The sequence below is a fragment of the Pan paniscus genome, chromosome 23, assembly GCF_029289425.2.
Source record: "Pan paniscus chromosome 23, NHGRI_mPanPan1-v2.0_pri, whole genome shotgun sequence".
NCBI classification, from domain to species: domain Eukaryota; kingdom Metazoa; phylum Chordata; class Mammalia; order Primates; family Hominidae; genus Pan; species Pan paniscus.
Window position 1 is genome coordinate 51,732,417 of NC_085927.1, and position 27,429 is coordinate 51,759,845.

The following is a 27,429-nucleotide window of genomic DNA, read 5'->3' on the forward strand; positions in this document are numbered from 1 at the left end:
ACTGGTTCTCCCCTGAGCTGTTCCCTCACGTCCTGCGGAGTTCACCAGACTCTGGGGCTCTCCACTTCCTCCCAGAGCTGCTGAGTGTTGGTCTGGGGAGAAGCCTGGTAGGTGCTAGGATCCTTGCCTCAGGGATGGGCCAGTCACCTGTCTCCCCTCTCTCGTGGCTGACCCCACAGGTGGTCCAGCTGCTCACCTGTGACCTGCTACTGTCGCTACGGACAGCGCTCTGGCAAAAACAGGCCAGTGCCAGCCAGGCTGTGGGGGAGACCTACCACGCGTCAGGCCCTGAACTGGCGGGCTTCCAACGGGACCTGGGCAGCCTGCGCAGGCTGGCACACAGCTTCCGCCCAGCGTACCGCAAGGTGAGGCCCAGCTGGCTGGTGGGGCAGGGCAGATTGGAGCCTGTGGGGCCTGAGCCCAGAACCCAGCATGGGCACCAGCATGTGGTTGTGGAGTTGGCCCTCTGAGGTCAGCCTGGTGAGCTGTCGAGCACCTGCTTGGCTCGTGCCCAACACTGGGCTAGGCGCCATGTGTCCCTGTGTTCAGCACACATTGGTTGAGTGCCTGCTGTATGCCTGGCCCTGGAGCTCAGCAGGGAGCAGGCCACACTTTGCTGCCACAGACAGGGGCCAGCAGGGAGCTGTGCCTCCCCAGGCACATGCTGGGTGGGAGGGCTCTGAGGGCAATGGTGGCAAATCAGAGCTCCTGGCCTGGTCCCGAGCTCCACTTTGACTTTCATTCTTTTTCACAGTAGCTAGAGGCTTCGGTTCTGCTGCTGGGTAACATCCCCTTGGCAGTGGCCACATGATCTGAACTAAGTCACGGAGGAAAGTTCTATGACTGGGCTTGCCAGGTTCCAGCTATTTCCTTTTTTGTTTATTTGTATTGCTACATAATGTATTCAACATATTTGTACCTGTATTTTTTTCTAAAAATTTGAGTGAGATGACTCAAGTGTCATTGAGGGGGCACGGGCTGGGCTGGAAGAAGGCCTCAGAGCGAGGCTGCTGCCGTGAAGCCTGGGATTCAGCCCCCATACCCATCACCCTGAGGTGCTGCGGGGCCCACACAGGGTTGCACTGTGGCCACTGTGTGCAGCAAGCCAAGACAGACACAACAGACAGTATCATCTGAGAGCCATTCCTTACTGTGGAGAAGAGGGCATGTACCCCAGGCCTGGAGCGGCACCCCTGCCTCCTGAAGCCCACTCTGGTCAGCTCTCTGGTCTGCTCACAGCATGGCTGGCATCAGTGGCCTTTTTTTCATAATAGATGGGGTCTTGCTATGTGGCCCAGACTGGTCTCAGACCCCTAGCCTCAAGCTGTCCTCCTGCCTCGGCCTCCCAAAGTGCTGGGATTACAGGTGTGAGCCACCTCGCCTGGTCCAAAGGCCTCCTCTTAAATACCATTTCCATTCTGCTACTCCCTGCTGAGAGCCCATCAGCGGCTCCCCATTGCCTACCAGGACCAGAATCCACTTGGCAGCACTGAAGACCCTCCCTGAAGACTGAGATATAAAGGCATCAAAAAGAGCTTGAGATTTTAAGAAATGACAGACCTCAGCCTTGCCCTTCACCCACCAGCGTCTCATACCTAAGCGCTGCAGACTTTACCCGCACACCTCTAGACTCTCTTCCTTTCTAAAGATACGGAAAGAGGATACCAAACCTCTCTGGTACCAGCCCAACTGTCCCTCCTCACCCCTCTGTCCCTGTCACACCTGTCCTTTTGTCAAACTGCAGGCAGCCTCCAGGGCCCTTGGGGCTTCACCCAGGGCACTTGTCTACCAGCCCCACGAGGTGCATCCAGGGCTTTCTTGTCACCAGTTGGGAAAAGCAGGCCTTTTGCCTCTCTCTCCTCTCATCCTGCTCCTGCCGTTCAGCCAGGTTTCCGGCCTGGCTCAGGGTCAGAGTACGGGACAACAGAGGTTGCTTTTCAGGGGTGAGCAAGGCAGGGTGGTGTGGGAAGGGATGTCATGAGGTGGCAGGCGAGATGGCTCAGGGAGAGCTACCCTGGGCATAGATGGGTGGGGACCAGGGGTGTGATGGATGTCACCCCGGCACCTCCCCAGGTGTTCCTGCATGAAGCCACCGTGCGCCTGATGGCAGGAGCCAGCCCCACCCGCACCCACCAGCTGCTGGAACACAGCCTGCGGCGGCGCACCACGCAGAGCACCAAGCACGGTGAGTCCACCCCTCCCCAGCTCACAGGCTGGGCCGGGCCCTGCGCCCTAGGAAGAGAGAAGGAGAGGGGCCAGCCCAGCTCCCACATCTGGCATTGGTGCCCAGCACACCTCTCGCCTCTCTGAGAATGAAAGAAGCCCGAGGCCGCCCTTGGTGGGTTGCGGGGGTTGGGGTGGTCATGGGTCATGCTGTGATCAGGGAAGGAGGGGTGGGGTGGCGTCCCAGCACAGGTGCAGGCATAGAAGCAGAAGCTCGAGCCAGGTCATGTGGGCCCATCTCAGCCCCACCACGGGCTGGCCGTGAGAGGCTGGACAAGTTCACTTCTTTTCCGTGGACTGGGTGGGGCAGCAGACCCCACCTCCCAGGATGGATGTGAGCGTTCAGTGAATGAGTCCAGGTAACGCCAAGGAACAGCACCAACTTCATGGTAGATTCTCGGTTGTGACACACATCTTCCCACAGGAGAGGTGGATGCCTGGCCCGGCCAGCGAGAGCGGGCCACCGCCATCCTGCTGGCCTGCCGCCACCTGCCCCTCTCCTTCCTCTCCTCCCCGGGCCAGCGGGCAGTGCTGCTGGCCGAAGCTGCCCGCACCCTGGAGAAGGTGGGCGACCGGCGCTCCTGCAACGACTGCCAGCAGATGATTGTTAAGCTGGGTGGTGGCACTGCCATTGCCGCCTCCTGACCACCAGGCTCAGCCCACCCCTCCACCTCTCTCTCGATTTCTCTCTCTCCCCCTCAGCATCTTCCCGCTGAGAGTGGTGGGGAGGAGCCTTGTCTTCTTAGCTGTCACCTGCCGAGGCTTCTGGGCCACTCAGGCCAGTGCACCCCTGGGCAGAGCCCGTTAAAGCTGCTGTCACTAGATGCCCAGGTCCAGGGCCTGGTGGGCGTGAGAGGAAAGGTGGCAGGGCAGAAACTGGGCAGCCCTGACTTGATAGCAGCAGGGGGAGCTCCCAAGCTGCCAAGCCCCTGCCTCCAGCCTTCCTGAGTTTCTCTCTCCTGAACCCTACTCTCTCCTTTTTGCTTCCTCAGTTTTTATCAGGCTTTCTCTGGGGGACAGCAGTCTCTGAGCACCAGGGAGCAGTTGCCCTCAGGCCTGTGCCCAGCATGCCCTCCCCTTTTTATACGAATGTTTTCTACTAGTGTGCTTGGGTTTGCCATGATGCGAGGCTGAGTTGCTGTAGTGTCTTGATTCTTTCCCTGGGTCTGCGTTCCCTCCCCTGGGCCTGACTGAGCCTGCTCATTGTTTTTCCCTTTATTACACAGGACAGCCAGGGGAGGAGGGGGGCCCAGCCCTGGGAGGCTGGTGGGAGGCAGGGGGCAGGCCTGCAGATGCATGAAATAATGTTGGCATTATTTTTTAATTTTTTAAAAAATAAATGGTATCTTTTTAATTGTCCTGTTCCTTCCCACTCCCCGCCTCCTAGGATGTTAGCCCAAGCTCAGGGTAGGCCCAGGGGGCTGGGAAAAATGAAGCCACCCATTGGGACTGGGGACCAGGGGCCTTCAGCATGGCTTCTAGGTTCCCTCCTCCCCCTACCCCATCTCCTACCTCCACAGTACAGACTGTCCCCAACTTAACAGTGGTTCAACTTAAACCATGTTTCAACTTTACAATTGGTCTGTTGGGGTATTAAATGAATTTGTGACTTAGGATATTTTCATTTATGATGGGTTTATCAGGAAGTAACCCCATGGTAAGTTGAGGCATATCTGTATATATTTAAACCTAATTAATTCTTGAGCTGAAAATAAACCAGGATGGCAGGGACCAACCCCTAATCCCTCCCCAGCGGCAAGCCCCTCTTTTCAGAGTGGGCAGAGGGTTGCCTGTGGTGGGCACTAGGAATGAGGTCCCCTGCCTCGATGCAGGTCCTAGGAGAAAAAGTCCTACTTTTCTGGGTCCCCAGGTGCAGCACCTCCCAGAGACTGTTTCTCCCATGGCCTCCTGAGTGATGGGCCCTGCCTCCCTGTGCCTCATCCTCAGGCTGGTTGGAGCAGAGGGTGGGCAGGAGCCCCAGCACAGACTGGGGGGTGCTCACAGCAGGGCCACCTTGATGCAGGCTGGAATGTTATCCCTGGGGTGTGCTTGGACCCCACCTGCTTTCTTTCTCTCCTGCCCCTCCCCTACTCTCACTGTAATTTATGGACCCTGCCCGCCTGCGTGTTGTATGTCCTGTGCCTTTTCTCACTGTTGTTTGGGTGTGGGAGGGGGTGGTTTTTCACTGAAAAGGGGGATACACCTATAGCTTTCTTGATGTTCAATCAGTCACTGTGTCCCAGACATAGGTTATTCAATAAACACAGATTGGTACCACCCAGCACGAGGTGTGTGAGGGTCTGTAGTGCGACTGCTGTGGTGCCCAGCCAAGGGGCTGCGTGACTTGGCAGGCAATGGGCCAGGGACTGAGGGCAGCCCCCCAACTGCTGAGAGGGCCCCTGGCTTCAGTCTAATGGATCTCCCTTGTCCACCTTCCTTCCGGTGCCTGGCGCAACCTCCAGCCTGGGCTAAAAGGGCTGTGGGTGGCGCTTTGGGGGTCAGAGGTCACTGTATCCAGGTTCCAGCTTGTTCCCTGGATGTAATGCGGGCTGGCTGACAGATTTGGGGTGCTGACCCTCTCCCCCACTGGGTAAACTGCTCCTTAGTTTCTCCCTCCCTGAAGGCAGTGATCCTCTGAGCCAGGAGGCTCACTGGCCCACAAGTCAGATCCAAGTCCAGGTCCTGTGCTTCCCAGCTGGGTCACCTTGGGTGGGACCTGGCCTCAGTCTCCACTTCCACGTGTGCAAAATTGGGAAGCTAAGCTCAGCCATGAACTGCAGCTCCAAAGGCTTGTGTGCCAGGACTGAGTGATGGGATGCAAGTTTACAGCGAGTGCCTTATGTGGCTGGTGAGGCCAGGCTTGGTGTAAGACACACCAGGGGACAGGACCACAGACTGGGATGGGAGTGCTGGGCCTCGTCGCAAGAGGAGTCAGGATGAGACTGAGCATGTGGCTGAATCCCTCAGCTATGAGCCACATCCTTCTCTGAAGGGTAGTCACAAGCAGGCTACCCTGAGACCAGAGCAGCCCGGTGAGGCCCAATTGCAGCTGGTCCCGTGCACAGCTCCATCATTTTCAGGGATGGCCACTGCCCACAGCCTCAGCCTGGCTCCACTGGGATGGAGATCCAGGGCCCTTGGAACTGAGAATGAGCAGGGGGAATTGCCCACTCTTGGCACAGCCCAGCCACAGGCTGCGTCATGCGTTGGGGGGCAGGGGGTGGGAGGTGGGGTGAGAAGGAACCAGATTCCTTTGTGAGTCTGTGTAGGCTCCATGCCTCAGCCCCCACCCTCCTCCAGCTCTGCACAGCTGTGGGACAGGGGCAGGACCGTGGGCCCAGAGCTCTGTCCTGGTGCTTCTAGGCCTTGGTTTCCTTAACAGCCTAAAGGGACAGGGAGGTGGACCCTTTGTGGCAGGAGCGGAGACCGGGCCTGGTGGGTTCTGGGGCCTCAGGGCAGCCCAACCAGCAGAAGGAAAGCTCCAGACTGTTTATATATACCCTGGGAACAGGGACCCCTCCCTACCAACCCTCAGAACCCTCCCTCCCAGCCAAACTGCCTGTTGAGCCATTCCAGCCGATTCACAGCAATTCGGGAGAGTCCTAACCTGGGAGTCTGCTGGGTGACCTTGGGCAAGCTACTTAGGTTTCAAAACCCAAATTTCCTCCTCTGTAAAGACACACCCCCTTGAGGCGCTTGTGGATTTCCTGAGAAAGGCCAACAAATGGTGGCCATTGTTCTTAAAACAGTACACCACACTTCAGGTACTCAGGAGGGAAACAGACCCACCTGGGTGGCTTTGCTGAGGTCACACACCTCAACCAGCCACAGCCCTGGCCCCTAGCCTCCCCAGATCACACACCTCAACCAGCCACAGCCCTGGCCCCTAGCCTCCCCAGATCACACACCTCAACCAGCCACAGCCCTAGCCCCTAGCCTCCTCAGATCACACACCTCAACCAGCCACAGCCCTGGCCCCTAGCCTCCCCAGATCACACACCTCAACCAGCCACAGCCCTGGCCCCTAGCCTCCCCAGTGTTACCTGGCGGAGAGGAAATCTGTGGAAGATGCACGCAGACTGCTAGCAGTGCTCTGGGCCACAGCCAGGTGCGGGAAGCCCTCCCGGAGGGACACTGCCAGGGACCCTGCTCCAGCTTTTCCCCCATTTCCTTCAGAGAAGCTCCTGGGAGGAGGCGCCCCCATCCGGAGCACCAGATGTCCACACGGCCCACACCCATTAAGGGGGGTAGCCCGGGGCCAATCTGGCCAAGCGACCTGCAGGCCAGGGGCTGGCCCACAGCCAGTGGTCAGTGAGCATCAACCAGGTTCAGCCAACTCAAGCTGCAGAGTGGCGGCTGGAGGGGGCTCACCTTCAGTACAGGGCATGGACCCCCCACTGGGCCTTGGACCCAACAGCCCTCTCTCCTGTGCCCGGGCCTTTCTATGGCTGAAGTCTAACTGTTCCCTCTCTCCCAGGGCTCCCACGGGGGTGGGCATTAACCCTGACATTCAACCCTGGCCCCCCTCTCCAGCCACCTCCCCCTGGCTCTGGCCGGTGCACTGGAACAGTCCTCCAACCTTGCACTCGCCGTGCCCTCTGCCTGCACTGCCATCTGTCCAGTCAGTGACCAATGGTGCCTCGCAGCCACGCTGGGGCTTCTTTATTCTCAGGGGCAGGAACCACATAAAAGGGCTTATTTACAAGATGAACCCGCGGTCTGCAGGCTCCAAGACACCACTGCCGTTGAGGCAGACAGAAGAGCTGGCCTTACGGCAGGCGCTCCTCTCCCTGTGGCCTGAGGCTCCGACGGGCAGACAGGACCCCAGCCCATGCCTCGAGGGCACCGCGGCCCCGCTTCACACGGTGACCTCGGTCTTGCTGTTGGTCCTTAGGTACCGGGACCCGCGGCCCGCGCTGCCGTAAAGGCCGGGGGGCTGCGGGTTGAAGGTCTCAGGCATCTTCACACTGAACTGGCGCCGGGCCGCGTGCCCGGGTCGCCGGGGTACCTGGAAGGCCCGAGCCGTCGGGTGGCTGAGCGGGGCGGGCCGGGCCGGGCGACTGGAGGTCCAGGCGGCATAGGGGCCCGGCGCGGCAGGGGGCGCATAGACCGGCGGGGCCCAGGGGCAGGCGTCCAGCGGCGCAGGCAAGTCCGGGGATGGTCGCGGAGCCCGCGCCGGGGGTTGCCGCGGGGACGGCTCGAGGGCGGGGAAACGCTGGCAGAAGTCCCGCGGGGCGGCCTCTGCGGGGACAGGGCAGGGAAGAGTGACGCCGCGCCGAGCACCCAAGCTCAGGACTGGACAAGGGGTCCCGGCCGGGGACTGGGACGGGGACCGGGCCGGGGCGGGCCGGGGGCGGGGCCCGCTGGGGCGAGGGAGCCGATTGGCCGAGCGGCGGGCGCGCGGAACTGGGAATTTGGCGCTTGGAGCTGCGGCCCCGCGCTTCGCAGTCCGGGAGCTCGTGCGCCCACGTGCCCTGACGCTGCCTGCACCCGCCACTCACCTGCGGCCTTGAGCGCGGCGGCCTTGAACGTGGCGTACTTGGCGTAGTCTGGCTGCAGCGTCAGGCTGCCGCCGCCCTGCAGCCGCGGGCCGCGCGGGGGCCCCGGGGCGGCCGACCCCCGGGGAGCGTTGTTGAGGCGCTTCTTGTCTGGAGCGAGGAGTGAGACGCGGCTCGGTCCGATGCCCCGGGTCACTCCGCCCTCGCTGTCACCTCTCCGTAGTCCTCTACCCGAGGCCGTTCGGTGAGAACCTGGGGGACCGTTCTCCGGGCGAGGCTGCGAGCCAAGCCTGTCTTCGCGGCAGCCTCCAGCGCCTGGAACAGGGCCTGGCTCCGAGTCACGCGCAGCGGCGGCAGCAGCCAGCCCGGGGGGTGCCACCCTCATGAACGGCTCGCCCGGAGGCGACGCTCGAGCCAGGCGTGGAGTCCTGGGACCTGCTCCCGCCGAGACGGGGGATGTCTGAGGAACAGAACCCAGACGGGGCGTGGGGGCTGCCAAGCCTGCCTGCCTCTCGAGAGACCCAGGGGGAGGCTCCGGAGCCCGAGCCTCAGATCACAGCCCGGGCCAGCAAATCCTGCAACTGGAACCTTCCTCACACATCACAGCCCCCCAGACTCGAGGCCGCAGGACCCGTGGGGGGTCCCTTTCCACCCTGGCGAGCTGGCTGGCCGGTCGGGCCCCTCACCCGCAGAGGCCGCGGCTCATTTCCACCGGGGAAGCCTCTACGCCCCAGCCGAGGGACCGCCTCTCGGCCTCTCACGCCCCTCCGCGTGCTCCGCCGCCGCTCAGCCCCGCCCGCCACCGACTCACCTGCGCTGTTGTGGGGGGAGCCCCGGGGGAGGCCATCCCCCATCTGCACCTGGACACAGCTACCCAGGGGTGGGCCCAGGGTGGGAGGCAATGGCTCCTGGGGGCCCGGCTGCTTCAGAAGCTCTGTCAGCGCCCTGCGGGGACAGCAGTCAGGGGTGGCCCTCTGTCTCCCACCTCATCAAAAGCCAGCCCCGGCCACCACCGTCTCACCGTGTGGCCCTGGGCAGTTCTTTCGGCCTCTCCAGGCCGTCCTCTCCGGTGCTCGAAATCACGCACGAGTTTCCCCTCCCAGGCAGTATCTGCCAGCCTCACCTGTGGCCCCAAGACAGCTGCTTCCCAGAGCAGGTCAGGAAACTCTAATGAGGCTCCCCTTCCCTCCCCTCCCCTCCCCTCCCTGGAGCCCACTCTCAGGGACCTTCCCCAGGTGAGCCTCCCCTCCCAATGCGAGCTTTCTCTGCTTTCCTGCCTCTTCTCCCAAAAAACTGCTACTCATTCTTCAGACCCCATCAGCGGCCTCCTCCAGGAATCCTTTTTTTTTAATTTTTTTTATTTTTTGAAGCAGAGTCTCGCTCTGTTGCCCAGGCTGGAGTGCAATGGCGCAATCTTGGCTCACTGCAACCTCCACCTCCCCAGTTCAAGTGATTCTCCAGCCTCAGCTTCCCTAGTAGCTGGGATTATAAGGTGCCTGCCACCACACCTGGCTAATTTTTGTATTTTTAGTAGAGACGGGGTTTCACCATGTTGGCCAGGCTGGTCTCCAACTCCGCCGGTCTCGGCCTCCCAAAGTGCTGAGATTACAGGTGTGAGCCACTGCGCCCGGACCAGGATGCCTTATTTACCTGCCTGCCTAACTGCCCCTGCAGCCGCAGCTTCTGCTGGGACCTGGGATAAAGCTGCCATCACGGGCATGAAGGACAGATGGGTGACGGAATGGGGATGCTGGGAGACCCCCTGGTGGCAGCCCAGGACCCACAGGCTGTGTGACCTTGGACAGCCACCTCCTTGGACCCAACACCCAGCCCCCACCCAGCTGTGATGTGACAGTGTCTGCAGCCCAGCTGCCTTCAGAACCCGGAACCCATGATTTTCTCCCACTCAGCCTGACCCTCCTTCTGGGGCTAGAGCCTCAAATGGCTGATTCATGAAGGTCATTCAGGAGGCAGGACACCAGGGATGGCCGAGGTTTGGCTTCAGGTTTGGTGGCAGGGTCTGAAACCATCCTAGTAACTGCCTGGGCTGACCTTCCTGCCCTGCCCTCTCCCCAGCGGCTCACCTCTGTGGCCTCATCTCTGGGCAAGCACCTCAAGCTCCTGTCTCCCTGACAGCTGAGTAACCACCACGCCTCTGGGCCTTTGCACAAACTCTTTCCAGATGCCCCGCCCAAGCCCTCTGAGAAGCCTTCCCTGGCCTTCAACCCCAACACAGCAGAATGAAGGGTGAGACTCGAGTGGAGGACAGGGACTCAGGACACACCCACACACGAGCCTACGTCCCAGTCCAGGTCTCCCCAGCAGAGAAAAGGGAGTCAGGGCCATGGGAGCCTGAAGCCCAGAAAGGAGAAGGGACTGGCCTACACACAGCACAGCAAGGGTGGGCGTGGCTTTCCTGTGGCATCACCAAACCTGCTGCCCCATCCCCAGCAGGTGCGGGGAGTTCAGGATGAACATGTCAGCTGGGCTGCTGTAGCCACCCCTCACCATCGCAGCCCTAAGTTCCTTTTTCCCCGCCCCTGTCAAAGACATATCCAGGCCTCTTCCAAGCTACCCTCACCCATCATGGGGGACCCCCAAATTCGGGCAGCCCAGCCCCTACCCCTGCAGCATCCAGAAGCCAGGCCAGGAGGCTCCACCTCCTGAAGGCAGTGCAGAAGCTGAGGGTGGAGGCCAGGGTGCCAGCCCGGGCTTCCCTTAGAGCTCCCTGGGAGAAAGTGGGCTACGTGGTTTCGGGAGCGAGGGGTGCTGAAGTGCCAAGGAAGCCCTCACCCCCTGCCTCTGGGGCCCAGGAGGGGGAAGTGTCCACATCTGGCCTACCAGGGTATGAAGGCTTCTCTATGGTCACTTTTAAATACCAGCCTGTCACATTCGGTGTCAGCAGCCCACAGGCCCAAAGGGTGCTGGGACCGGGTGGATGAGGGCACAGGCCCCAGGGCATGGGGGTTGCTAGGGGCATGTGAGTGCCACGTGTGGCATGTGGGTGGGAGTTCCAGGGTCAGGACACATAGAGTCCTAGAGTCCTCGTTCCAACCGAGGAAGGGGACCTGGACCCTGTAGTGCCCACTTCACACCAAGCTCAGAATGCAACAAGCACCTGTCCTGGCCTCAGCAACACACGACTGTGTTCCAGAGTCCCCTTTCTACGCAAAGGGAGCCCTGACCTTCACCTGGGAGCTGTGGCATGGGGTGAGTGGGGGGAGGCCTTTGAAACCCAAGGAGGGAAGGGCAGCCTTGAGTCACAGCTGTGGGGGCAGGGGAGAGGCAGGAGGTGGAAGAGGGGAGGGAGGAGTGGGGAGAAGCAGGAGATGGGCACCCAGAGAACCAAGCGCCCCTTCCTTTCCCTGTGCCCAAGACGCCCGGTCACCTCCCTGGCCAGCGGCGCCCCTTACCCTGGACAGTGACCCGGTGCCCTCTGTCCAAGGCTACCTGTCCCCCTCCCAGCCCGCCCCCACCCGCCCGCCCCCCCGCCCCCCCGCCCCCCCGCCCTCCAGAGGAGACTCGAGCAGGGAAAGGCGGTGCGGCGCCCAGCACGGGCAGAAGGTCAAAGGGAGTCAGGGCGGTGTCAGGTGTCTCCCTGATGAAGTGTGAGGGGTGCGGCGGGGGGAGAAGGAGACAGGAAAACCCAGAGAAGAGGCCTGCTGGGAGAACCAGCGCTTCGAGAGCGGCGGGAAGGATCAGCGGGCAGGGAGAGCAGTCCGAGGAGCAGGCGGGGGTCCCTGGGCGGCGCGTGCTCACCTGGTCACGGTGCGCCGCGCGCGCGGGCTGTGCGCCCTCTCCAGTCCCAGGCGCGCCCCGATGCCGGCCAGCACCAGCAGCGCTGCGACGCCGCACACAGCGTAGACGGCCGTATGGCTGCGCTCGCGGCCGGGGTCCCGGGGCGGTGCGGTGTCGCGGGCGCGGGCGGGCGGCCGGCCTGTCTGGACCCAGGCCGGCGTGTCGTAGTTGGAACAGCGGCTCTGGTCGAGGCGCCGCGGCCCGTCGTGGCAGCAGAAGCGGTAGCCGCACGTGCCGCAGCAGAAGCTGTAGGCTCCCGAGCTGCAGTTGAAGGGCGGGTCCCACTGGCCCATCACGTCGTAGTAGCCGCGGCAGCGGTCGCCCCCCTCCGGGGCTGTCGTGCCGGGCGCCGCGGGACCCTGCGCCTCGGGGGCTCCCGCGCGGCCCGACGGCGGCCGCGCCAGCAGCAACGCGAGCCGAAGCGCGAGCGCGAGCCGGAGGCCGGGAGGACGGCGGCCGCCGAGCAGTCCCCGCGCCCCGGCCCGCGCCATCGGGCCCGCGCCTCCCGCTACTGCGCCCGGTGCATGGCCGGGCGCCGCGGCTCCCTCCGGCTCGGCTCCTCCGCTCCCGCAGGGATCGCGCTGGCTCCCGGCGCACGCCGCCTCGGCCGTCGGCCTCCTCTGGGGACCCCAGCCCCGAGTGGGCTGAGTCTGGAGCTCCGAGGCCGCACCTCCGGTGGGAGCGTCCTCCGCCCGGGCTCACCTCGGACCCGAGCTGCCCGGTCCGCGTCCTGGGATCTTCCCCGGGCCGGGCGGCGGGTCCCCGCCTGCGCGCGGCCCCCGGCTTCTCCCCGGCCCGGCAGGTGTGCGGGTCTTGGCCCTAGCGGAGGCCGCTCCCGGGCCGCGGGCCGCCCGACTCCGCTACCTTCCCGCCGCGCGCTCAGTACAGCCCGCGCTCTGGCTCCGGCTCCGGCTCCCGCTCGGGCTCGGCGCGGGCTCGGGCGGGCGGGGGAGGGAGGGAGGAGGGAGGGCGGAAGGGAGGCAGAGCCGGGGGAGGAGCGCGGCTGCCGCGAGGGGCGAGAGGGGGCAGCAGGCCCCGCGGAGCCGGGAGGCCCCACAGGGGACCCCCCCCCCACAAAGACTGCCCCGAAACATTCATCGGAACTGGGCGCTCGAAGGGGATCAGTTCTAGGGCCCGCGACTAGAGCGTCCCTGTCTTACAGGTGCGGGGACCTGTACCTTACAGGCGCGGAGGTCAAAGCAGCACGGAATTGCCCCGGGACGGGCAGGGCCACCCTCTCACCTCCTTCCCGTCCCCTCTGTCCGTTCTGATCATAACATAAGGAGGGCCCCTTCCCCTCTCGGCGCCTCAATTTTCCCACCTGTCAAATGGGAAGGACTTCCCCTGGCAGCGCCGCTTCAGAGGGCCAAGGATTTACCCCACGGCGCGAGCCCAGTTCCAGAACCCCTCGAACGCTGGGCTGGGGTCCAGGGATGTCCCCATCCCTGCGTCGATGGGCACGGCTTGGCTGACGCACTTCCGCGATCTGCTCCCTCCCCAGGTGTGAGGAGAGGGGGATTGGGCTCGCCCCTGCCCTGGAAAAGGAAAGCCTGGAAAAGGAAGACCTCCGCCCTGCGCCAACCCGCAGGTCCTTTCACAAACCGAGGGGTAGGGTGTGGGGGCCCTAAGGAGCCCGGACCCGGTCCCAGCACGGCCCAGTGGTGTTTTCGGGGTTGAGTTGAACTGGAGAAGGTCCTGGTGCTTGGCTTCTCCCTGCCTCAGTATCTCATCTTAACATCAAAGACTCTTCCTGGAGGGCAGACTCATAATCTGCTCCTTCCAGGAGATAGGGGTCGATATGGAACCTCCCTCTGTCCAGACGGAAACAGCAGGAGGGCAAGGACTGGGCGTGTAATTCACCCAGTGTGCAGCTCAGGCCTCTGTCGGCATTTGCTGAATGAATAAATGAATGAAAGGACTCCAGCGCCTAGTTTCTGTGAGATGAAACATTTGGGGCTCCCTAGGGTCCCTCCTGGTCCCCTTTCCATCCGTCCTTCACTCAGCAACTGGGACCAGCTTATGAAAGTGGAGAAGGTGGGGGAGAAGAAGAGGAAGGATTTACATTTTAAGGAGGATCAAGTCTGTTGCCTGACATGAGGGGCTGACAGGCTAATTTCAGGTATTAATGGGTTCAGACAGGAAGAGGAGGTGACCTCCCCACTCAGAGCTTCTCCTTGTGCCCTGGCCAAAGACAGCCTGCTCCCTCCACCTACACACACACATGTGCACACACATGTACACACACTTCCCATCCAGCCCCGAAAACCCACCCTCATTAAAGGACCCCTTATTACCAGTTTAGAAGAAAAAACACAGATGAACAAAGGAATTAAATGAAATTGCTTTAATCCCATGTCCAGAGACAACCACACTAAAATATGCCACATTTACATGCTGGATTGTAACTGGTTTGTGGTTTACTTTTTGCCATCCTTAAACTTTTCGTTTGGCTGGGGGCAGTGGCTCGCGCCTGTAATCCCAACACTTTGGGAGGCTGAGGCAGGTGGATCATGAGGTCAGGAGTTGGAGACCAGCCTGACCAACATGGTGAAACCCCACCTCTACTAAAAACACAAAATTAGCTGGGCATGGTGGCATATGCCTGTAATCCCAGCTACTCGGAAGGCTGAGGCCAGAGAATCGCTTGAACCTGGGAGGCAGAGTTTGCAGTGAGCCGAGATCACACCATTGCCCTCCAGCCTGGGCAACAGATTGAGACTCCGTCTTAAAAAAAAAACAAAAAAAAACCTTCTCATTTGTGATTCTTCTCAGAGCTTCTGAGCTCTACTTTCTGGAGCGTCCTTTCCTGCTTCCTTTCCTTAGGGCCATTCCTAGAAATAGAATCCGTGGCACAACCCGTACCACTGGTATTGAAGTCCCCACCGCCCTCTGCCCACTGCCCTGGAGGCTGCAGGAGCTCTGAGGGGGGCCACTTCTCCCACCTTTCCCACCCGTTGCTGGGCACTGGGTTGAAAGAGGCTTGTCTCTGTGCCCTTGGAACTGGGGCCTCTTCCAAGTTAGAGTGACCCTGCTGGGTCAGAGCAAGTCTCCCAGTGCTCCCCCTTCCTGGACACCCTCCTGCCCCCACTGTCCTGGCACTGGGTGCTTTCCTCATGTTGACCCCATCAGGCCTTCAAATACATATACATAGTGACAGTCATTTGTCCAATGAAGGAAGTGGATTCCAGCCCCTCCCAGGGACTGATGTCCAACCCCCAACACCACCCCCCACCAAACACACACACACACCTTCCTCCCCGTCTCAATCTGATTCAGTGGTCAGCCAGCAGCCATAGGTAACCATAACTACTGGGTCTGTGCCAGGCACTGGATACCCTCTTCTCTCCATGGGAACACCTGGCCGCGAGGAGTAAGTGGAGCAGGAGAGGGCAGCTGTAAACACAGAGCCCAGCTGACCCTGACTGGCTGAGTCCTGGGATCTGATCGCCCATTCAGCTGACACTGCCCCAGGTGCCTGGCCATGTGCCGGGTGAGGGGATCTGGAGATAGAGCAGCCCGGCCGAGGAGTGACCCCTTTGCCCTGGACCCCGGGGTCTCTCGCCCCATCAAGGCTCCAGGGCAGCCACCCCTTATCTCTTCTGCCTGCCCCCCTCCACTACCACTAAGCCTGTGTCACCAAAACTCATCCATTGATCCAGGCTTAAAATAACCCCTGGCATCTGCAGCGAGCCCCGCGGGGCGGGCAGAGGAGCCGAGTCCCTGCTCCTGAAGGGCACCCGCCCCGCCCCCAGCTCCCAATGCTGGCAGCTCGAGTGTGCGGGTGTCTGCGCGTGTTTGGGTGACAGCAAGAGTGTGCATGTCTGGGGCTAGCATGACTATGAGGGCCTTCCCTGCACGGTGGGCATGTGTGTGCACACGTGTTTGTCAGCATACATGCTCCTGTGCACGAACGGCCTTCCTCCATGTCCAGCCCTCACCTGGTGCTCAGTTCTGGCTGGGGAAGGCTGGGGGCCCTGAGAGGTGTGGACATGACAAACAGCCTGTGCTGGGCCTCAGTGTCCCCATTTTAGGTGGTGGGTGACCAGTCTGCCAGCTCTGCTGAGCCCTGGGAAAGGTTTGGGATTTCCTAGAGAGAAACTCAAGACTCAGAGAGAGGAAGTGACTTGCTGTGACTGGCACACAGCCAGGAAGGGCAGGGTCTGGCCTGGAACCTGCACTATGAGTCCCGAATCCACATTATCGCCAGTTCAGCACACCCGGGAGGCACTCCTACCCCGCGACAGGGCCCTTGCCAACACCTGACCCAGGCTCACTTGCCCCCTGTCTGGACACGCAGGCTGCCCTCTCTTCCTGGAACCCCTTTCCAGCCCCACATGCCCAGAGTTTCTAGGTTTTATTTATTTATTTATTTATTTATTTATTTATTTATGAAACGGAGTCTCTCTCTGTTGCCCAGGCTGGAGTGCAGTGGTGTGATCTCGGCTCACTGCAACCTCTGCCTCCTGGATTCAACCAATTCTCCCGAGTAGCTGGGATTTATAGGGACCCGCCACCATGCCTGGCTAATTTTTGTTTTGTTTTGTTTTGAGACGGAGTCTCACACTGTCGCCCAGCTGGAGTCCAGTGGCGCGATCTTGGCTCACTCCAACCTCCGCCTCCCGGGTTCAAGCGATTCTCCTGCCTCAGCCTCCAGAGTTGCTGAGATTACAGGTGCACGCCACCACGCCTGGCTAATTTTTGTAATGTTTAGTAGAGACAGGGTTTCACCATATTGATCAGGCGGGTCGTGAACTCCTGACCTCAGGTGATCCGCCCGCCTCGGCCTCCCAAAATTCTGGGATTACAGGCGTGAGCCACGGGGCCCGGCCTAATTTTTGTATTTTTAGTAGAGACGGGGGTTTCACCATGTTGGCAGGGCTGGTCTCGAACTCCTGACTTCAAGTTATCAGCCCGCTTTGGCTTCCCAAAGTGCTGGGATAACAGGTGCGAGCCACTGCGCCCAGCCTTTATCCTTTATTTTGGAGCCAGGCTGACCGGGTTGGAATTCCTGCTCTTCAGGGCCATTCAACCTTTCTAGGCCTCAGTTTTGTCATCTGCAAGATGGGCTACCAGCATTTCGGCAGGGTTACAGGGAGAAGCAGTGGGCCCCAGAGACACTGAAGCCAGGCTGAGAAGACCGTGACCGCGGATGCCACCCACAAGCCTCCAAGGCCTCATTCCTAAGCTAATTTCACTTCCATTTCCTCAATGATGCAGTTACCCAAGAAGCAGAGGCTCTTGGGGACTCTGGGCTCCCTGATGGTGCAAATGCCGATACCAGGAGGGGTTCTGGAGGGAGGGCCCACGGCTGTCTTTGTCTCCCGCGAGGCAACTCTGACTCAGGCTCCAGCTGCCCGTGGGAGGGAGGGGGCGCCCGGGCTCCTGAGGTCGCCAGGGAGCGGCGGGACTGGGAGGCTCCAAAGCCCTCAGTGTACGTGCGAATCCGGAGCGGACACCGAGACCTTAGCGCGGGAACCAAGGGAGGACAGAGCTCCACGGAGGCCACAGCGCGTGCACGGGGACAGGTGCGCCCTCCCCGGCAGCCCCCCTGCTCCTCCGTCACAGTTCCGCGCGGAGGCGTCTTGCGCCCTCTCCCCTGAGCCTCGCCCTTGAGTCGGGGCCGTGGGCCGCATCCAGGCTCCCAGGGCTCGGGATGCGCGTGAGGACCCGGACTCCCGAGGGCGCAGAGGTCGGGAGCCCGAAGCAGGCGCCCTTGGCCTTGGTCCCGCCCCTTATCCGGTCCCAAGCTTTTTCCTCGCCCCTTGGCCTTGACCCCACCCCTTAGGCATGCCGCTGGCCCCGCCCCTTTCCGGCCACCTTGAGGCTTGGGGTCCCTCAGCCCCGCCTCTCTTCTTGACCCCGCCCCTTGGCCGCACCCCCTACCCCCGCCCCACGTCCAAATCTCCCGGGGCCGGTGGTGGCCGGGGCTGACGGCGGAAGCCGCGCAGAGACTCGCTTGCCCCGAAGTCGCTGGATTCGGGCCTGGATCCCAGATTATCCGCAGCCTAGGGGAGTGGAGAGATGCCCAAGGTTCCTCTGGGTCCCGGGACCCCAGTAGCGTCCCTCCCCCCGTCCCCGACGCCAACCACTGAGCGCCCTTCGGAGTCCCGGGAGGAAAGTGTAGGGGCGGGGAACTCTGGCATCTCTTTCCTCCCGGTTGCTCCCCGACTCTGCCCCGCTATTCCGCTATTTGGGGCAGTCGTTTCTACCGCATCCCCATTCTCTCCCCACCCTCGGGTCATGAGGGCAGGACCAGGCCTGCTCACACCTCCCTGCTGGGGGCGTTCCCTGGCTCTAGCAGGGGTCCCTCTGTCCCTACATGCCACAGGACCTCTTCAATCTCCAAGGACAGCTGGGTGGGCCTCAAGAGCCCCATTTTGCAGATGGGAAGAGGGGCCCAGAGAGTTGAGGCCCAGTGAGATGCTACCAGCTTGCAGGGATAGTGCTGTGTTGAGCCATCCCTGCTGAAACGAAAGTGGGGGGTCAGGCCTTCCTCCCTGGCCTCACCAGCTGGGCCTCCCCAACCCCTCCTGGAGCCCCCAGCCTCTGGCTACCAGGCAGGAAGTGAAAGGGGCCTGCAGGAAGCCCCAGGAGGAAGCGAGACTTCAGCCAGGCCTGCCCCCACCGGCCAGGGCCCTGGGGACCTGGTGGGAATCAGACCCTCCTTCAGGAAAAGCTGGCCCGAAACACAGGCTCAGAGAGAGGCCTTTTCCCTTCAGTTCCCACCCACAAAACGGCGCTTCCAGAGTCTGTCTGGGATCCCTCTTATCAAAATGAGAGAACAGTTGGGGAGAAAATCTGAGTAGTGATGAAACCAGGGAGTGGGGCCTGGCATCAGTCCCCAAGTTCTCCGCTCCCAAGGAGGGGGTCCGGGCCAATGACATTCTGCTGGGCAGGCATGGCCGCCAAGCGCAGGAGCCCAGGGTTCGCCCAGCTCCACCACCCACCTGTTGTATCTTGGGCCGGATCCCATTACCTCACAGGGCCTCTCTTTTCCTATCTGCAAACTGGACCATATAATCCCTCCTCATGGATGTGAAATGGTCTAGATTTTCAGGAGAAAATTTGGACCAACAGGGACCTTTAAAAAGGTCAAGGCTGGGCCGGGCACGGTGGCTCATGCCTGTAATCCCAGCACTTTGGGAGGCCGAGGTGGACGGATCATGAGGTCAGGAGATCAAGACCATCCTGGCTAATATGGTGAAACCCTGTCTCTAGTAAAAATACAAAAAAATTAGCCAGGCGTGGTGGCGGGCGCCTGTAGTCCCAGCTACTCAGGAGGCTGAGGCAGGAGAATGGCGTGAACCCGGGAGGCAGAGTTTGCAGTGAGCCGAGATTGCACCACTGCACCCCAACCTGGGCGACAGAGCGAGACTCCGTCTCAAAAAAAAAAAAACAAAAAGGTCAAGGCTGGCTGGGCGCGGTGGCTCATGCCTGTAATCCCAGCACTTTGGGAGGCCAAGGCGGACAGATCACCTGAGGTCGGGAGTTTGAGACCAGCCTGGCCAACATGGAGAAACCTCATCTCTACTAAAAGTACAAAATTAGCTGAGTGTGGTAGTGCATGCCTGTAATTCCAGCTACTCGGGAGGCTGAGGCAGGAGAATTGCTTGAACCTGGGAGGAGGAGGTTGTGGTGAGCCGAGATTGCACCATTGCACTCCAGCCTGGGCAACAAGAGTGAAACTCCGTCTCAAAAAAAAAAAAAAAAGTCAAGGCCTTTGGCACAACAACTGTGCTGGGAAACAGAGACTCCTGCATAGGCGCATGTGGCCTGTGCCGTCTTGGCCACAACAGCAAAAACCAAAGTATCCAAATGCCCAGGTGGAAAACCTTACCATGTTGAAAACTTTATTGTGGAGTCTCTAAAGAGAGAGAAACTTACCAAATATTAATATGATGGTCAAGACATGAATTTGTATGTATAGAATGATTACAATTATGTAGAAAAATACACCACACACTCGAGGCCTGGGGTTACTGGACATGGGTCATTTCTTCCCTGACTACATCATGGATTCCGGTCCAGAACTTCCAGATTGTCTACAAAATGCCTATCTTCATTTTTTTCACAAAAAAAATTTAAACAAACAAACACCCCACCCCCCTCCTCCAGGTGCTCTTATGAAGATCAAATGAGGTATTGATGTGACGGCTCTAGGTCTCAGTTTCCTCATCTGTTAAATGCATATGAGAATTATCTAAGGTTCCTTCCTGCCCTTCTCTGGGGACCACAGGCCGGGAGGAGAACCTTGCATACAACCCCTCATTTTTCAGAAGAAAAAACTGAGAACTCAGGGGAAACTTCCTACCGGCTGGCAGGGCCAGCTGGGACAGAGAGATGCCCAAGGTTTGCATGTCTGAGCCCCAGAGGGGTTTCACCCACCCTCGGGGTTTTCACCTGCTGAGCTAACCCTGGCTGTAGCAAAAGATGGGGTGGGAGATGGGGGTGTCCAGGAGAAGATGGGGTGGGGGAGATGGGGTGGCCAGGAGAAGATGGGGTGGCCAGAAGATGGGGTGGGAGATGGGGTGGCCAGGAGAAGATGGGGTGGGAGACGGGGTGTCCAAGAGAAGATGGGGTAGGAGATGGGGTGGCCAGGAGAAGATGGGGTGGGAGCTGGGGTGGCCAGGAGAAGATGGGGTGGGGCAGATGGGGTGGCCAGGAGCAGCTCAGACTCCCCCAACTCCAGATGGAAGGGGAGTGGATGGCTGGGCCCATGTGGGCCTGACCCCACCAAACCTCTCCCACACCTACTGCTTGTCACTTGACCTCACCCTGTCACCTGGCTCCCTGGGGGCAGGGGCATCTGAGATGGGTTCATGGAGCAAATAGCCAGGCAGAGACCTGGATGTGAGTGGCCACTGTCTTCCAAGCTGGGCACACAACAGGTCCTTGGGACAGGAAGCACTGAGTCCAGAGGCCTGGCAAGGGACAGGAGGGGCAGGAGAAGCAGGGGTCTACAGGTGGCTCTGGTGGCAGCTCAGGGGGAGGCAGGCAGAAAACATCTGATGCACAGAACAGAACATGCCCAGGGCCCAAGAGTGCAAAAACAGCACCCAGAACTCCACCTTCTGACTCCTAGTCCAGTGCTCCCTTCCAAAGATGCTAAGCTGCAACAAGTTCCAAGGAAGCTGCCCAGGGCGAAGTCCAGGTCAGGAGGTTCTGACCCTGTGCAGGAGGGCAGGTAGGAGGCGGCTGACTGAGTGCACAGTGTCGTCCAGGAGTGGAAAGAGATGGTCTTGTCCCCAGACCCCAGAGCAAGGAACACCATTGTAAGAGGAGGGAGCAGCTTCCACTGTGACGGTGGGTGACCAGGGGGCTGGCACAGGATGGCCAAATAAGCCCAGCACTGGGGGGCCAGTGCTTCAAGGGAACAAGCCAGAGAGAGAAGGGAGTTCAAGGGACCTCATGTCCACCTGGTTCAAGGTCACACGCCTGCCCTGGCCTCTACACAAAGGAACCTCCTGTAGGTCCCAGCCCTTCCATGTTTATGGCTAAATGTGCTGTGTCTTGGAGCAGCTGGAACCCCAGGTGGACCCTGAGAGAGCTACCTGCCAGCATGTTCCTTCAGCTCGAGTTTGGAGTCCAGCCCTGGAGGCTGCGCACCTCCTCCCAAATGCAGGCTTGTGGCTCTGGAAGCTGCCACTGGGGTCAAAATGGCATCTTAGGTTCTGGCAGATTGGGCCAATCTCAGGGTTGACCCTGGGGTACAGATACCTGAGAATCAGCAAAATCCAGCTCAATCTTTTCTCCTTTGTTATTTCTTAAAATAATCTTGTACTAAATCCCAAAGCAAGCGAACCCATGAATTGATTATTCACTGCTGCCATTTGCATCAGTTTAAAAGCAGGACGGCTCTGAGGGCAGGTATTAAAGAAATAGAGGCCAGGCCTGGCGCCTCCTGCCTATAATCCCAGCCCTTCGGGGAGGACTGCCTGAGGCCAGGAGTTTGAGACTGGCCTGGGCAACATACCGAGACCTCGTCTTAAAAAAAAAAGGCCAGCCACGGTGGCTCACGCCTGTAATCCCAGCACTTTGGGAGGCTGAGGCGGGCGGATCACGAGGTCAGGAGATCGAGACCATCCTGGCTAATACGGTGACACCCCGTCTCTACTAAAAATACAAAAAAAATTAGCCGGGCGTGATGGCGGGCGCCTATAGTCCCAGCTACTCAGGAGGCTCAGGCAGGAGAATGGCGTGAACCCAGGAGGCGGAGCTTGAAGTGAGCCGAAATTGCGTCACTGCACTCCAGCCTAGGCGACAGAGCGAGACTCTGTCTCAAAAAAAAAAAAAAAAAAAAAAAAAAATTAGCTGGGCAAGGTGGAGCACCTGTAGTCCCAGCTACTCAGGAGGCTGAAGCAGAAAGATTGCTTGAGCCCAGGCTGCAATTAGCTGGGGACCCATCGTTGCACTCCAGCCTGCGTGATACAGCAAGACCCTGTCTCAAAAAAAACCAAAACACAAAACAAGGCCGGGCATGGTGGCTCATGCCTGTAATCCCAGCACTTTGGGAGGCCGAGCAGGGCGGATCACGAGGTCAGGAGATGGAGACCATCCTGGCCAACATGGTGAAATCCTGTCTCTACTAAAAATACAAAAATTAGCTGGCTGTGGTGGTGCGTGCCTGTAATCCCAGCTATTCGGGAGGCTGAGGCAGGAGAATCACTTGAACCAAGGAGTCGGAGGTTACAGTGAGGCGAGATCGCGCCACTGTACTCCAGCCTGGCGACAGAGCAAGACTCGTCTCAAAAAAAAAAAAAAAAAAAAAAAAAAATCAAACAAACACAAAAAACCACCCAACTACAAATTAGGCATCCTCCCACTTGGTCTTTTTTCAGATTCATTTTGGCTTAATGGTGCCTTCCCCATTTTAAAAGCGGTCTTTTACTCATAGTGCCCCAGCCTTTTGAAGGCACAGGAACAGGAGCTGGGCTACCACCTTCAAGGGCTGTCAAAGATGGTGAGGTCTGAAGCCAAAGGCAAGCACACCAAACTCCATGGGGGCTGAATGCTGTGGTCTGTAGTGTCTGTGCTTCTGCAGGGTTAGCCTGGTCCCAGAAAGAGGGCATGTGCATGCTGGAGTGAAGAGCTGAATTTGATTTCCAAGCCCCTGGCTGGGGGTCGAGAGGGAGGGCAGGGGCCACCTCCTGCCGGCTCCCTGCTATTGTTGCTCAGGGCCGGCCGTCTTGGTGGTCACCAGTTCAGTGGAGCCCAGCTCTGTGGCTGGCACAGGGACACTGTGGCCAGGTGGGGTGGTTCCTGGGTCTTCCCCAGGAGGAGGCCAGGCAGGAGCTGTGGCATCAGAGATTGCCGGAGACAGAATGATGACCTTGTCCAGGGGCTCTGGGGCTGCAGGCAGAGGGGGTAGAGGCTCCGTACTGGGTCACAGCCTTCCCTCCCTCCCCTAGAAGACTCCTCTGGAGGGGCAGTCCTCCGTCAAATGAAGCCCAAATGCAGGGTGGGGAGGGGTGGCACCTGGCTGACCCTGAGTCCAGAGGCCTGGCCAGTGGGGAGCTGGCAGGGCAGGGAGGTGGGGAGCTGGGGCTCAGTCTGGCAAACTCTTCAGGGATTTATGGGGGAACCAAGCTCTGTTAGACTCCCAAAGGGCAGGACAGACTCCTCCCTCAGACGGGGCCCCCTTCCTGCAACCTGTCTCTTCCTCACACTGGGGTCTGTCAGGGCAGAGCTGTTCCTGGCTCCGACCAGGGTCCCAGGGGCAGGACTATGTCTCCCTCCCCAGCCTGAGCCCCTCAGCGCAAACTCTTTTCCGCTCTGTCTCCGTTTCCCCTTAAAGCCCTTCTCTCCCCCGCAGGGGCCATGCATCTCCCCCTAGACCGTCCCGACACCCCAGCCCCTGCGCCCCGCTCAGACTGGTTCCCCTACACACGGAACTCACCGTCCTTGTCTCCGTCGGGGGCCTCTGCGGAGGACGCGCCGCGAAGCCGCCGCTGTCGCCGCCTCCAGCTCACCAGACCCACCAGGACCAGCGCCAGGACCAGTGCCAGGCCCAGCAGCGCGGGGGCGCCAAAGAGCAGCCCGGGCAGGGGCAGCGCCGCCTCGCCGGCCCCCGCGCCCACCGACTCCTGCGGCTGCAGCGCCGTTCTGGGCGCAGGGCTGCTGGCCCCGGCTGCTTCGGGAGGGGACAGGGAGGGAGGCCAGGGGGCCGAGGGGAGGGAGGAGCGGGGACGGGGAGGGGCGGAGGGGGGCGAGGCTGGCCGGGGAGGGGAGGGACAGCCGGGGGGCGGTGGACAAGGGGAGGGAGAGAGGCGGCGGTGAGGGCCACGCGGTGATCGCGGGCCCCTCCAGGCCCTGCCCACAGGGTCCTTTCAGCCCTCGGCGCCCCCGGGGGTCGGGGCTCTGCCTGCGCCCTGGTGATCGGGGCCCCGTCCTCCCCGCGGCTGCCGGCGCCGCGCGCCCCGTGGGTCCCCCTTACCCGGTTTCGGCCGCGGCGTGCGCAGGAGCCCGCAGGCCACGCAGTGGCGGACCAGCAGGTCGAAGCACTCGGCCGGGACGCAGGGCGTGGGGGCTGGCGCGTCCCTGCCCCGCAGGCTCCGGGGCCCTCGCCTCATGGTGCCGACGCCGCCGCACAAGCTGCGGGGACTGGGGCTGAGCTGGGCTCCGGGGCCCTCGGGGAGGAAGCGGGGGGCGGGGGGAGCACTCTGCCCTGCCCCGCCCCCGCCTGCTGGGTGGGACCGAGCTCGCCTGGGGCCCCCCTTTCTTTTCTTTTTTTTTTTTGAGACGGAGTCTCGCTCTGTCGCCCAGGCTGGAGTGCAATGGCGCTCTCTCGGCTCACTGCAAGCTCTGCCTCCCGGGTTCAAACAATTCTCTGCCTCAGCCTCCCGAGTAGCTGAGATTGTAGGCGCCCACTGCCACGCCCGGCTAATTTTTGTATTTTTAGTAGAGACGGGGTTTCACCATCTTGGTCAGACTGGTTTTGAACTCCTGACCTCGTGATCCACCTGCCTCGGCCTCCCAAAGTGCTAGGATTACAGGCGTGAGCCACCGCACCCGGCCTGGCCTCTCTTTCTACCTGTGGTTCCCCAATTCAGCCCCTCAACCAGCACCGCCTGGGTGGGCCCTCTGCTGGGTGCTGGGAGGTGTCTGGGGGCAGACCAGAGCCTCCTCTTGGGTAGGGAGGGGGATGGACCCCGCAGCCAGGACACAGACCCTGAGTGGTTCCTCTGCTCCGTCTAGCCAAAGCCGCTCCATGACCCTGGGTGTTCCCCTGCCATCTCCCCCAACCCACCTGTCTCCTCCTCTCTTCCTGCCCTTCCTGGACAGAGCTGGTTGGGGACATCAGACACCTGCTTTTTTTTTTTTTTTTTTTTTGAAAAAGAGTCTGGCTCTGTGCAGTAGTGCAATCTCGGCTCACTGCAACCTCTGCCTCCCAGATTCAAGCAATTCTCCTGCCTCAGCCTCCCGAGTAACTGGGATTACAGGCATGCACCACCATGCCTGGCTAATTTTTGTATTTTTAGTAGAGATGGGGTTTCACCATTTGGCCAGGCTGGTCTCGAACTCCTGACCTCAGGTGATCCGCCCTCCTCGGCCTCCCAAAGTGCTGGGATTATAGGTGTGAAGCCACAGTGCCCAGCCTGACATCAGACACTTGTACCAGGCCCAAGTAGCATGTGGGTCTGCCCTGAGGGAATCTCACACTTGTGCTGATGGGGGAAGACAGCCTCGCAGCAAGGGCACCAGCTCATGTCATCCTGGAAGGTGGGCCGGAAGGCTTCATGGAGAGGGTGATGGTGAAGTGTTTGCCAGATGGACTGAGGTCTAGGGAGCAGATGGGGGTGAAGGCCAAAGGGGAGCAAAGGCTTGGAGGCCCAAACAGGAAGTCCAGGGAGTGCTGGGACCGAAAGGCTGGACTGGGGCCTTATCTAGCACATTAGGGAGCTTGGACTGTGGCTGGGGGACACGAGGGAGCCACTGGGGCTTTGTGCAGGGAGGACCCAGGAAGATCTGCCTATGAGCGAGGGAACTGTGACTGCAGTGGAGGGAAGCCCGCCCACACCTACTCCTTTTCTCCAGGGCTGTGTGTCCTCTCCTGCTCACCTCTGTGTCTCACTGCGGGCCCCTCCTGTCTATCTCTGCTCCCCAGTGTTTGGGATCCCCAACTGTCTGTCACCCGTGTCTCTCTCAGACTGAGTCTCAGAAACACACACAAGCCCCTCTGCCCTCCTGGTCACATGCTACCCCCTCCCCAGGGCCAGGGCTGGAGGGAACTCTGGGAGCTCAGGGCTCAGCAGAGAGCATGGGGTTAAATGCCACACATGCCACCCAGACCCCTAAGCACTCAGGGCTGGGGAAGCACAGTGAGAGGAGAAACTCAGGGGCTGGGGAGGGAGCCTGGGGGCAGAGGGAGACCCTGAGCAGCAGCGAGGGGGAGGCAAACACTCCAGGCAGAGGGCGGCAGGGGCTAAGGCTTGGAGAGATGAAAGGGGAGCCTGAGCTGCTCTGGGGGCAGGCATGGCCACTGCCACAGGGGACGCTGGGAGGGAGGAGGGAGCATCCAGGCTGCGGATGGGCAGGGCACCAGTCCCGGGGCAGTACAGAACCTGGGGGTGTCTGGGTAGGAGGGAGATTCTGAGCTGTACCTGCAAGGGTCCCTCTCTCTGGCACTGTGGCCCACGTCCAGGGCAGGTGGCCCAGGGCAGGGGATGATGCAGCGGCTGGCCATGGAGTGAGGAGAGCAAGGCCGACCCCCAGGTTTCCAGCTTGGGAGACCCTGAAGGTTCACAAAGAACCCCAGTCAGCCAGCCCTGACTGGTGGGCGCTGGCCCACCCTCTCCATCCCCTGTACATGGGCCAGCAGCTCCCAGGCAGGAAGGTGTGGGCGGAGGGGAGCTGCAAAGGAGAAGTGGGGGTGGGGGCAGGTGTGGGTGAGCGTGGGTGTATGGTGATGTGGGGCTGGGGGCAGGTGTGGGTGAGCGTGGGTGTATGGTGATGTGGGGGTGGGGGCAGGTGTGGGTGAGCGTGGGTGTACGGTACAGGGATGGGGGACAGGACCCTGGAGGGGAGCCAGGGCAGGGAAGGCCTCTCTGTGAGGCAGAGAGGTGGGGACAAAGCCAGAAGACTGAGCCATAACCCTGCCACCCACATACACGTCCATCCATGTTGGTGCTGCTATTACCCATTAGTGAGGGCTGCAGAGGCCTGACTGAGTACCAGGCAGCTCATTTAGCCCTTGTGCCAGCCATGTGGGCAGACTGAGGCTTGTGGGAACCCAGGAACAGGGAACCTGTCCCTGGAGAGGGTGGCCCAGTGAGGCCAGAGTCGGGAGAATTTACAGGAGTTAGGAGGAGGGGGTCCGCCTGCCCCAGGTCTGCGTTTCACAGCAGAAGCACTGGCTGCTCTGACCCCCAGCAGAGACTCGAGGAGACTGCTCTCAAGGCCAGAGAGAGTGGGAGGGCTGGAGCCCACTGTCAGAGTTCCAGGGTCCCTCACCTTGGCCAGAGAGGGAGGCCAGCTGCTAAGAGCAGCAGACACAAATGAGACACCCACTCATGTGACACAAATGTTTGCTGGGCGCTCCCTATGTGCTGGGCCAGGTGCCGGGACAAAAGGCCTGCGGGATTCGTGTCTGTGTTGTGTGCAGGTGCCTGGCCTCACGTGAACCTTTCCACTTGGGCCTCCTAAATGGGGTGGGGGTGGGGGGCTGCAGCAGGCCCTGTGTCGCTACTTGGATGACAAAACAGTTAAGAAGAATTCACAATCAGACCAATGTGGGGAATGTTAGTTTACTCCTCAATGTATTCTTATTTCCCCGTGGCTTTTTTTTTTTTTTTTTTTTTGAGACGGAGTCTCTCTCTGTCGCCCAGGCTGGAGTGCAGTGGCGCGATCTCTGCTCACTGCAAGCTCCGCCTCCCAGGTTCACGCCATTCTCCTGCCTCAGCCTCCCGAGTAG

At 60.6% G+C, this 27,429-nt stretch overlaps 3 protein-coding genes across 4 annotated transcripts in view; 1 reads left to right on the forward strand and 2 right to left on the reverse strand.

Moving 5' to 3' along the window:
- The window catches only part of SREBF2 (sterol regulatory element binding transcription factor 2), a 79,313-nt gene extending 74,809 nt beyond the window's left edge, over positions 1-4,504 (forward strand). Inside the window, exons 17-19 of the mRNA XM_003814637.5 lie at positions 180-365; positions 2,074-2,185; positions 2,648-4,504. Of these exons, the coding sequence (XP_003814685.3) occupies positions 180-365; positions 2,074-2,185; positions 2,648-2,868 (519 nt within the window). The 3' untranslated portion in view covers positions 2,869-4,504. The remainder of the gene's footprint in view (positions 1-179; positions 366-2,073; positions 2,186-2,647) is intronic.
- A 2,355-nt stretch (positions 4,505-6,859) lies between these two features.
- Positions 6,860-12,010, reverse strand: SHISA8 (shisa family member 8). Of its 2 annotated transcripts, none has more exons than XM_034948691.3 (4): positions 11,481-12,010; positions 8,533-8,666; positions 7,725-8,036; positions 6,860-7,464 (listed from the first exon to the last, which is right to left on the reverse strand). In XM_034948691.3, exons 1-4 carry the CDS (start codon positions 12,008-12,010, stop codon positions 7,082-7,084), a joined length of 1,359 nt encoding a protein of 452 aa, XP_034804582.2. In that variant the 3' UTR covers positions 6,860-7,081. The 2 variants fall into 2 exon arrangements, with proteins under 2 accessions (XP_034804582.2, XP_034804580.2); XM_034948689.3 differs by having other exon boundaries at positions 7,725-8,156.
- Positions 12,011-19,357: 7,347 nt separating this feature from the next.
- On the reverse strand, positions 19,358-25,699 carry TNFRSF13C (TNF receptor superfamily member 13C). Its single transcript, XM_034948813.3, has 3 exons — positions 23,953-25,699; positions 23,416-23,646; positions 19,358-22,868 (listed from the first exon to the last, which is right to left on the reverse strand). The coding sequence occupies exons 1-3, from the start codon at positions 24,086-24,088 to the stop codon at positions 22,681-22,683; spliced, it is 555 nt and encodes a 184-aa protein (XP_034804704.1). The 5' UTR covers positions 24,089-25,699; the 3' UTR covers positions 19,358-22,680.
- Positions 25,700-27,429: the final 1,730 nt, after the last annotated feature.

Bases quoted from the DNA above. Each gene is read 5' to 3' on its own strand.
- SHISA8 (XM_034948689.3), bottom strand. From the start codon at position 12,010: ATGGCGCGGGCCGGGGCGCGGGGACTGCTCGGCGGCCGCCGTCCTCCC. The intron at 8,667-11,480 runs GTGAGCACGCGC...CTGTCCCCGCAG, and splicing joins GCGCGGCGCACCGTGACCAG to GGCGCTGACAGAGCTTCTGA. The intron at 8,157-8,532 runs GTGAGTCGGTGG...CGGCGGGAGCAG, and splicing joins CTCCCCCCACAACAGCGCAG to GTCCCAGGACTCCACGCCTG.
- TNFRSF13C (XM_034948813.3), bottom strand. From the start codon at position 24,088: ATGAGGCGAGGGCCCCGGAGCCTGCGGGGCAGGGACGCGCCAGCCCCC. The intron at 23,647-23,952 runs GTAAGGGGGACC...CTCCCGAAGCAG, and splicing joins CACGCCGCGGCCGAAACCGG to CCGGGGCCAGCAGCCCTGCG. The intron at 22,869-23,415 runs GTGAGTTCCGTG...CTCTGCCTGCAG, and splicing joins CCCCGACGGAGACAAGGACG to CCCCAGAGCCCCTGGACAAG.